The 10,887-nt window shown below is 41.9% G+C and overlaps 1 protein-coding gene across 4 annotated transcripts in view; it reads left to right on the top strand.

The window, feature by feature from the left end:
- The window catches only part of dop1a (DOP1 leucine zipper like protein A), a 42,693-nt gene extending 32,301 nt beyond the window's left edge, over nucleotides 1-10,392 (top strand). For all 4 annotated transcript variants that reach the window (XM_061673828.1, XM_061673829.1, XM_061673830.1 and 1 more), the window contains 9 exons: nucleotides 1,201-1,310; nucleotides 3,016-3,165; nucleotides 3,267-3,328; nucleotides 3,742-3,894; nucleotides 3,988-4,124; nucleotides 4,217-4,272; nucleotides 4,555-4,719; nucleotides 8,523-8,652; nucleotides 9,813-10,392. In XM_061673828.1, coding sequence (XP_061529812.1) covers nucleotides 1,201-1,310; nucleotides 3,016-3,165; nucleotides 3,267-3,328; nucleotides 3,742-3,894; nucleotides 3,988-4,124; nucleotides 4,217-4,272; nucleotides 4,555-4,719; nucleotides 8,523-8,652; nucleotides 9,813-10,121 — 1,272 coding nt within the window. In that variant the 3' untranslated portion in view covers nucleotides 10,122-10,392. The remainder of the gene's footprint in view (nucleotides 1-1,200; nucleotides 1,311-3,015; nucleotides 3,166-3,266; nucleotides 3,329-3,741; nucleotides 3,895-3,987; nucleotides 4,125-4,216; nucleotides 4,273-4,554; nucleotides 4,720-8,522; nucleotides 8,653-9,812) is intronic.
- The last annotated feature ends 495 nt before the right edge of the window (nucleotides 10,393-10,887 follow it).

Genomic DNA, 10,887 nt, shown 5'->3' with positions numbered 1-10,887 from the left:
TTAAATTAACTGAAAGTGAATAACATTTAATATATGGTGACATAACCCTTACTTGCAATAACTGCATCAAGCCATTGATTTCACCAGACTGTTGCATTCGTCATTTGAAATGCTTTTCTAGGCCTTCACTGGAGCCCCTTTCAGTTCTTGTTTGTTTTGGGGGGTTTCTCCCTTCAGTCTCTTCTTCAGGAGGTAAAAAGCATATTGGTTTAAGGTCCTCTGATTTTCTTGGCCAGTCTAAGACCTTCCAATTTTTCCCCCTGATGAAGTCCTTTGTCGTGTTAGCAGTGTGTTTTGGGTCATTGTCTTGTTGCATGATGAAGCTTCTCACAATTAGTTTGGATGCATTTTTCAGTAAATTGCCAGACAAAATGGTTTTGTAGACTTCAGAATTCATTCTGCTTCTACCATCATGAGTTACATCATCAATAAAGACTTGTGAGCCCGTTCCAGAAGCAGCCATGCAAGCCCAAACCATGAAATTACCTCCACCACGCTTCACAGATGAGCTTGTATGTTTTGGATCTAAGCAAATCCTTTCTTTCTCCATACTTTGGCCTTTCCATCACTTTGGTAGAGGTTAATCTTGGTCTCATCAGTCCATAAAACTTTGTTGCAAAACCTTTGTGACTCATCCCTGTACTTCTTTGCAAAATCCAATCTGGCCTTCCGATTCTTTTTGCTGAGTGGTTTGCATCTTGCAATAGCTCTGATTGATTTTCCCCTCTTCTCTCAGCTTCAAAATGGTTTGCTTTTCTCCCATAGACAGCTCTCTGGTCTTCATGTTTGCTTAACAGCAAATGCAGTTTTCACAGGTGAAACCCAAAGCCAAAAACAAGCAGTAATGTTTAAGCAATCAATCTAAAAGGCAACACTAGAAACACCCATCAGTCACGTTCCAATACTATTGCTCACTTGAAAAGTGGGTGTGTTCAAACAAAAGGTGCTCTGTCCTGAGTTGTTTAACACATCTAAGTGTAAATACCATGAAATAAACGCTGGAATTCTGCACTTTTGTCACATATTCATCTTTTTATCTGAAACCCAAATGTGTTCAGTATACAGCGGAAACAATGCAAGTGACCTTACTGTTACAATACGTTTGGGGGGAATGTATTGAGAAAGCTTGTCTCTCAGTGCTGCAGTCTTCAGAGTATATACGCAATGTTGACTGATAGAAATGCATCGGTAATTGGGCAGGTGCTGTCTCACTTGTTGGACATGGTGTTCTACAGTGATGAGAAGGAGCGCGTCATACCACTGCTGGTCAATATCATGCACTATGTAGTTCCCTACTTACGCAACCACAGGTCAGTACAAGTCTTTGCGTGTTGTTACCATTTTTTATGACTTAGAATTGTCTGTTGGGTTTCTTCAATGTTGAACCAATTTCTTGAAACGTGGCCAAATACAGTGCCACCAGAGAGTATTCATGTTACTATGTTACAGACTTATTCTAATGCTGATTTGAGTATAGTATTTCTTTGTTTTTTATAGTTAAAAAAATAAAAAATCAGAGAAGGAACCAAGCAATGAAGTCTTAAGTAATTGTCTGCAGACCTCCGAGACCAGATTGTGTCAAGGCACAACTCTGGGGAAGGATACAATAGAATATCCGCAGCATTGAAGGTCCCGAAAACCACTGTGGTCTCGATTATTAAGGAAATGGAAGAAGTTTGGAACCACTAGGATCGTTCCTAGATCTGGCTGTCCGACCAAGCTGAGTAACCGGGGAAGAAGGGCCTTGGTCAGAGAGTTGAACAAGAACCCTATGGTCACTAAGGCGGAGCACCAGTGTTCCCTTGCGGAGATAGGAGAACCAAGGTCAACCATTGCTAAAGCACTCCACCAATCAGGCCTTTATGGTAGAGTGGCCAGACGGAAGCCATCTCGCACTAAAAGGCACATGGCAGCATGCTAGGAGTTTGCCAAACGGCACCTTAAGGATTCTCAGACCTGCAGAAACAAAATTCTCTGATCTGATGAAACCAAAATAGAACTTTTTGGCCTGAATTGCAAGCATCATATCTGGAGAGGAGGCACCGCTCATCACCTGGCTAACACCATCCCTACTGTGAAGCATGCCGGTGGCAGCATCATGCTGTGGGGCTGTTTTCTGCTGCAGGAACTGGGCGACAAGTCCGCATACAGGGAAAGATAAGAGCTGCCAAATATAGAGAAATTCTTCAAGAGAACTTGCTCCAGAATGCTCTGGAACTCAGACTAGGGCGCCGATTCACCTTCCAACACGACAATGACCCAAAGCACACAGTCAAGATAACAAAGGAGTGGCTTCAGGAGTAGCCTGTGATTGTCCTTGAGTGGCCCAGCCAAAACCCAGACTTTAATCCAATCGAACATCTCTGGAAAAACCTAAAAATGGCTGTCCACCGACGCTGCCCATTCAACCTGACTGACTTTGAGAGGATCTGCAGAGAACAATCGGAGAAAATGCCCCAAAACCGGTGTGCCAAGCTCGTAGAGACATACCCAAGAAAACTTGAGGCTGTGATTGCTGCCAAAGGTGTTTAAACAAAATATTAATCCAAGGGTGTGAATACTTATGTTTGAATGTTTACATTTTCGATAAATCTGCACAAATGTCTAAAAATGTGTTTTTACTTTGTCAATATGAGATATTTTATGTAGATTTTTTTAAAAGAAATCTATACTCAAATTAGCTTTAGAATAAGTCTGTAACAGTGGACTAAGTGAAGGGGTGTGAATACTTTCTGACACTGTTCCCTCCAAGCTGCGCGCATGCACAATTGCGGACTGATGATGTGGTCTCTGCGCACAGGTTACAGTGCCACCAGAAACTTTCTGGTGGCACTGTAACTTTTTAAGCTATAGAAACTGATGTTCAAAATGAGGGTTTTTACACACAAATAATAAGTTTTACACTGAATAAAAGACTACAGGAAAAACATTTAGTAAAATTCCAAATGCCAAAAATGCTTATAATATCTGCAATGTGTATTAATTTGAAGCCCATTATCCTGATTCCCTTGTCAGCGCTCACAATGCTCCCAGCTATCGGGCCTGCATCCAACTGTTAAGCAGTCTAAGTGGGTACCAGTACACACGTCGCGCCTGGAAGAAGGAGGCCTTTGACCTCTTTATGGACCCTACCTTCTTCCAGATGGACTCATCCTGTGTCAGCCAGTAAGTAAGAGAGTCAGTCAGTGTCAACCAGGTCTAGGACCAGATTTTGAATTATTTGTGTATTTTATATTTGTGAATGTGTTATGTTGTTGTTTTTGCAGCTGGAGGGCAATCATTGACCATTTGATGACACATGACAAGACCACATTCAGGGACCTTATGAGTATGTTTTATTTTGTAATGTGTCAAATGATCATTATAGTAAAAGCAGATAATTTACTTCGACTTCTTTTTACCTAACTGGCATTCACAAGGTTTTGACTGTTTTCCATTAGTTGAAATCACAAAATAAAGAAAACGTCCACCGTATAAAACTATTTTATTTTGCTCTGCAAATCTTTACATGACAGATGTTTTCACTTAGTGTCTTCTAAGGTAGATTTATTGATAACAAACAAAAACATATTTTTGAATCATGCTTGTAATTTGTTCCTGACAAAACCTTAACACAGTGACAGTAACAGGATATGGCCAAATCCTTTTGTGTTTGTCAGTAAAATAAGCAAAACCTTAAGAATTTAGGTTCTGATTTAATATTGGATATCATATGTGTCTGTCTCCTGCATCCTCCAACAGCCCGTGTGGCTGTAGCCCAGAGCAGCTCCCTGAGTCTGTTCACCAACAGAGATGCTGAGCTGGAACAGAGGGCCATGTTGCTCAAGCGCCTGGCCTTCACCATCTACAGTAGTGAAGTGGACCAGTACCAAAAATACCTCCCTGACATACAAGGTAATGACGATCTTTAGTAAGGCAACCACTGATTGTGTCAATGTTTCATTTTGTAGTGTTTGAATGATCATATTTCACTATGTGTTATCTTAGAGCGCCTGGTGGAGAGCCTGCGTCTGCCTCAGGTGCCCATCCTCCATGCTCAGGTGTTCCTCTTCTTTAGGGTGCTGCTGCTGCGCATGTCGCCTCAACACCTCACCTCATTATGGCCCACCATGATCACCGAATTGGTGAGCTCTCAATGCTGTCCTGAATGTCTTGCTTACATTATTTGTATTTGTCTATTGCCCATTTCATTACGTCTACATCTGTTTCTTTTTAGGTTCAGGTGTTTCTGTTGATGGAGCAAGAACTAACAGCAGATGAGGACATATCAAGGTACATTTGTTGGTATTCACTGTCTGGAAGTCAAGACGATGAATACAGTGGAACCTTCATGAGACTCTATTCACCAACCAAAGCAATTTGAAATAGAATTAATCCGTTACTGCCCCAGAACCAAGTCGCCTTCGCATATGGCCGGCGGAGACAGTTAGTATGCAGCATAGTTTGTGAACAGAAGCAGTATTTTTCTGAAAATTGGATTTGTGAACTGAGGTTCCACTGTAATGACATCACTCTGTTAACCCCTGATGACTAATCCTCTCTGACCATCTCTAGGACATCAGGGCCATCTGTGGCTGGCTTGGAAACCACCTATTCTGGAGGCAATGGCTTCTCAACGTCCTACAACAGCCAACGCTGGCTCAACCTCTATCTGTCGGCTTGCAAGCTGCTGGACTTGGCCTTGGCCCTGCCACCCGAAAGCCTGCCTCAGTTCCAAATGTCAGTACTTTGCAAGCCTATTCTATAATAGGTGTTACAGACTTTAAGAGTGGAAAAAAGATAAACTGGCTCTCAATTTTGGGATTGACCGGATGTCCTTTAAAATATTAAATGGAAGAACAGAATAAGAATGAAATGGAAAATTAAATCATGAACAAATTCTTAAGGTAAATATTAGTGGTATAACGGATCATCTTTGATCCGTACTGATCAGTCTTCACGGTTTGGCTCGCACCTGGTCCGCGGTTTGGTTATGTCGGGTGAAAAAAAAAAATAATTTTGCTTGTTCACATGAAGGCAGCATGTTTAATCCACGCTCACTAGTCAAGCACAGCGGTAGACAGTAGTCGTGGCTAGCGTACTGTAATGCATGGCTTAAAGTACTCTGGCGTTGTGCTGCCGCTTGCTGCGGGCTGGGCTCGACAGACACAGGCTCACCAGCTTTCACGTGCGGGGAGCCAAGCAGCCACGACTCATGAGCCCTTGCAATCGATCGGTAAAGAGAAGGCTGCAGGATGGGAGAGCCTGTCTATGTGCTGCCGCAGCGCCTAGGTCTGCGCCAAAATTAAGCATATAACCGTGAGGTACGTTTGAAATGCCAATAATCATTCTGCAGCTAGTTGGCTAGCTGTCTTCATCAAAGCACAAGCCGAGTGATCTACACTTATGTCACTGTCACAGTTTGGTTATGTGGGCTGATCGTCGCTGGCTAAGCACCAGTGGCGTTGTCCAAGGCAAACTCAGTCACCGTGCTTTTCACATCCACATGAACTCAAGTATTGTACTTTAGTTCAATTTTGACAAATGGGTAAGTACTGTATGTCTTTTAGGCCACATTGTCCTGCTTTTTAAATCTGTTAAAATTATTTGACAGTTTAAGTTACTGGAGATAACTGTTTTTATGTTCTTCCCCTGTCTAATATTTATCACCCAAAATTATTAACTAAAAAGAGTTTTGATTGGGAAAAAAAATCCTATTTCCGTGGCTCAATAAAGTCCTTTTGTGTAAAAGTATAAATAACCAGGTCATTTTATTCATCAGCTGGTTATCTGTTCATAAAGTAATTTATATATTAAATTGGGTATCCATTCATAAACTGATTGTCTGTATGCAGTTTTCCCCCCTCCATCGCGAGGGTTACAGTCCAGTCCACCTCTGCAATAAATGAAATCTGTGATATAGAAATAACCCATTTAAATAGATCCTAGCATGTTTTTGTAGCATTTATGACCCTTAAATTTTTTGAAAGGTCTATAAAGACACATAAAACAATGCAAGCACATTTAAACGCATAATATATTGAGAGAGAGTAAAAGCAACGGATAATTGTCGCGGGCGTGCTGGAGCCCAGCTATGATCGGTCAGGAGGCGGGGTACACCCTGTACTGGTTGCCAGCCAATCGCAGGGCACATACAAACAAACAATCATTCACACTCACATTCACACCTACGGGCAATTTAGAGTCGCCAATTAACCTACCATGCATGTTTTTGGGATGTGGGAGGAAACCGGAGTGCCCGGAGAAAACCCACGCAGGCACGGGGAGAGCATGCAAACTCCACACAGGCGGGGCCGGGGATTGAACCCCGGTCCTCAGAACTGTGAGGCAGACGCTCTAACCAGTCGGTCACCGTGCCGCCATGCCCGTTGTAGTTTTGGGGAATTTTACTCTCACGCACTAACTAAAATGGCTACTCTTAACGTGTTGCTTAGCAACCAGGAATTGGTTACTTCGTTAGCCATGCGTTGTCGTGTTGTGGGGATTTTGGACTGGGATTCCCGAGGTTGTGTCTTGATGGTATTAAGGGTACAAGCGTCACCGGTGGGGGCGCTGCGGATACATTTTATTTTAGTCGTTATTTTTTGGTTTTTCGGCAGAGCGTTCAGTTTCTCCGGTGTCTAAAACTGGTGTGATAAAAACTTAATTAATTTAGTAGAAAAGAATAAGCTTGAAGTGACCCCTGCGTTACTTCGGTTTAGCATGATTTTATGTTTACACGTTAGAATCAAATTATTTTATCTCTGAAAGGGGCACCATGTTTCTATGCACTTATCTGTACTTTAGTAGATCGCAAGTTGGACTTGCGTTGCGTGAAACACAATTTAGGCAGGCTGGTCGATCTCTTGAAGGTTTGGCTGGTCCGGTCCGCACTTGGAACAGGTGGGTTTGGTGGAAAAAGGAGGAAGAAAAAAAGAAAAAGCAAGAAAAAGAGGGCGGCCAAAGCCCGGGTGTTGCTGTTCGCAAGATGCTCTGAGCAGACATGCGCTGCCCGTTTCCCTCCCAACGAAGCTTGCCCTTGAGCTGCCCAGGCACCCAGAAGGGTAGCTCGGGGCACTGGCAGGGTAGCCTGCGGTGGGAAGAGGGTTGATGTTTCCTCGCCACCTCGTGGTGAGAAATGGGGCTTCCTGGCTGAGCCAGTCTCCGGCAAGGTGGTCGAAGGAGCGCCCGCCCGTAACAAAGGGGGCTCCGGCCTTTATGCCCCGCCGAAAAGAGGGTGGTCCCCCTCCCTCCAGGGGTCAAAAGGGGAGATAGACCACCTCTTAATGTTACTTTTCCATCCTAGGATTATTTTGTGGTTTAAAACCACTGGGATAAAATATTAATTATTGGATTATTATTAAGATTAGACCACTTTCCAGTTTTGGATTGTCACGCGCACATCCTCTTTAATCCCTGTAATGAATGTTTCAATTGGATGTGGTTGTTGAGAACACTGTAATATTTGTAATGTGGCATTTGTGTTGTGTGGGATGAAACCTCTCATCCGTTTCAGTTGACAAACAGATTTGACATCAGACATTCAAATTTGCATAAATACAGTCACTAGAGCCACTGTTGTGATGGTAAACACTGGGAGCGTTCATGCAAAGTTCTTAAAATATCATGCAACATTCAAATTTGGTGCAGATTGTGATTAGTTCCCCCGGAGTTGCAGTAGCTCTCCACCGCCTGCGGGTGTTGCTCGTGTCCCATCCGTTGTCTGAGATGTCTTAACAAGTTGCATTTCAGAGGACGAATGGCCTTTTGAAGTTTTATTTTGGCATGCCTGGGAGTCCAGGTTGCTGGGGTAGCTGCTAATTGATTTAAAGTCCGGTGAGGAGTCAGGATTCCGGGTCTCCGCTTTGAATAGCTCCTTCAGACTAGCTGGTAATTCATTTAGCGTCCGTGTGAGATAAACCAGGCATCCCTGTGGCCTTCTGTCTCGCGGGGAATGCAGTCCCAGTCCGAGGTTGGTGGTCATGGTGCCATCTGGCAAGAGCATGTTCGCTACAACTGTTATTAAAATTTTCAATATAGCGGGACTGCAGAACACATCCCTTCTTTTTCAATGTGGACATAGCCTGGTGTTTAATTCACTATCCATGTTTAAAGGGAGAGCATATTCCTTAAATTGGACTGGATGTTTTTTATTCCAGGTCCGTGTACAAAAAGAGAAGGGCTATTGAAGAGAAGAAGAAAAAGAGGACGGAAGGAAGAGTGGGGATAGTGCATTTTAAGTTAAATGTCCATATTTGTCATTTTGAGTTTAAGTGGTCGAGATTAATTTAATGAACAAAAGTGTTTTTCAGAATAAATGGAGGACTAAGTTCTTTTTGTTTTATTTTTTATTTTTTTTACTTATCCGAAAAATGCTCAGATCTCTGACTCAAATCTGTGAATCCCCTTGTAATGTTGACCTGATTTAAAGGGCAGACTTGTTTAAAACCACTTTAATAGCAGCAGTGCTACTTGACACTTAAGGCTGGAACCTGCTCCAGCAGTTACAGTTTCAGTGTGTTGCTGTCTTTATTGAATCCTAGGTACCGCTGGGCCTTCATCCCTGAAGCCTCAGACGATTCTGGAATGGAAGTCAGACGGCAAGGGACTCACCAGCGGGAGTTTAAACCCTATGTGGTTAGACTAGCCAAGCTGCTGAGGAAACGAGCTAAGGTACAGCAGCCTCAGATTGTTTCACAAACTTATTGAATGAGTGTGATATCAAACCAGGGAAGGGACTTTCTTTGTTTCTCAGCAATGTCCAAATTTGACCCCTTTCATCTTTTTAAATATTACTTTAGCCAAACCGGCATTTGAATGCATGTATAGTATGTTTTGTTTTTTTGTTTTCATTTGTGAATACAGGATTTTTACTGTAATTTCTCGTGTATAATGCGCATTGTTTTCCCCCAGAAAATGTCAAAAGTTAATGCTGTGCATTACACATAGGTATAGGGGGGAAATGAAAAAAACTTTCCCATTTTATAAATGTATGCCGCCATCTAGAGGTCATGAAAAAGCAGTACACGTTCATTCCAATAGGCCACCGCCACCTAGAGGTTATGAGAAAGGTGTAGCATACACTTTCATTCCAATAGGACAGGGGTACCTACAACTGCATAATATGTACAGTTGTGCTCATAAATTTACATACCCTGGCAGAATTTGTGAAAGTTTATTTATTTATTTATTTTTAAATACGACTGATGACTGAACAACAACCATTATTAATTTCTTTATGGATATGTTTTGTTTGATGATAATGCTTTTCTGAAATGCTTGATCATTTAATTTGAATCCCATTAAAATTAAAGAAAACGTGAAAGGCCAGGTGAAACACATTTAGTTTTAAGAATTGTACCCATTTTACAAATTCTGCCTGGGTAATCAAACATATGAGCACAACTCTGTGTTTTTTCATTTACTAAATAAAAGTAGGGCTGTGAATTTCAAAATAAGAGCAAGTAAATAAAAATAATTACGTGTTCAGATAAAGTCGTTAACTTCAGAATAATTATTTGAAAAAACTAACAAAATACATATAATACTTCATGTTTTGATCATATGGGTAGAAGCCAAATCATGCATTGTGAAAATGCATTATACATAGGTAGAAGGGTTTTTCAGAATTTTGAGGTCAATTTTGAGGGTCCATATTATACATGGTTGGTGGGCATTATACACGAGAAATTATGGCACGTCTACTAAAGTAATGAAAATTATAATCCATTGAAGAGCGTGGACATGACCATCATCCTGAGTACACATCTGTTTGACCTTGGCAGAGCTCTATGCTGTACTCAGTACTCTTGTTGACAATGTCTTCTCCACAGAAAAATCCAGAAGATGAGTGCTTCACTCGAACCCTTTCCTGGGAGCCGGGCCACCTGATGCTAACCCTCTATGTAATCCGCAGCATGGAGCAGCTGCTTCCTTTCTTCAACCTGCTCAGCCAGGTGTTTAACAGCAAAGTCAGTAACCGCTCAAGTCCTGCTTACTCCCACAACCGTGCAGCTGGATCCTTTCCTGGCCAAAAGGAGAGCCACAAACTGGAGAGCCAGAAAGTGTTCTGGAGTCGAGCTCGACAAAACATTGAGGAAATGGTAGAGAAAGATTTTCTTGAAGGTCTGATCAAGACGTGAAAACACAGGGGATTTATATATTCTGATCAGCACTAGTGAAAAACCTCAACTTGCATTGCAGCAATGGAAATACAATTGAGGGAAAATAATTTGTACATTTTTGGGTATTTATAATTGTTTTACATTTCAAAAGCTATTTGATTTTAATTATTTGTACAAAGAGAGAGGCCTTGATGGCTGACTTTTAATATTTCATGTTAGTCCTGCAGGACCAAGAAAAGATGCTGTGCCATTCCATATCGATGTGACTTAATAAAGATTTCTCACAGGAGGGGCTCAGCTGATGTTGTCTTTTGCAGTTTGCTGATGCTTCCGATGGGCTTGGCTGACTTCAAGCATTTTACCGCCAGTGAAATAGCTCTAAAATCAGCCATTAGTAGGTTTAAGCCTTATTTGTTCTAAAACTCAAAAGCAATTTTGCTATTGGGGTATATACTCTCCAAAGAATATGCAACAATTATGACAAAACCTTTGTGGAATCCCTTTTCGCTCAGGCTCATAATGGTTTTGCAGATCCAGCATTTACAGATTAATTCGCCGTTTTGAACTCAAAATAGGCCATTATCGTGGATCGTACAGATCCGATGAGTTTTTTTGGGTTGGGTGTCGTCGGCTGTTTTGTACGTGATCCATTCCACACACACACGTTTCTGAATATTATTCCGCGGCGAACGATTATGCGAAAGTATATCAGCTTGAGGTTCCGCCTGTGCTCTCAGGATCTGTTTTGGAGTCACAGGAGTTGACGACACCAGAAAAAACAGTA

This window comes from Phycodurus eques, chromosome 4 (genome assembly GCF_024500275.1).
Source record: "Phycodurus eques isolate BA_2022a chromosome 4, UOR_Pequ_1.1, whole genome shotgun sequence".
NCBI classification, from domain to species: Eukaryota; Metazoa; Chordata; class Actinopteri; order Syngnathiformes; family Syngnathidae; genus Phycodurus; species Phycodurus eques.
This window is presented reverse-complemented; position numbering and strand designations above follow the sequence as displayed.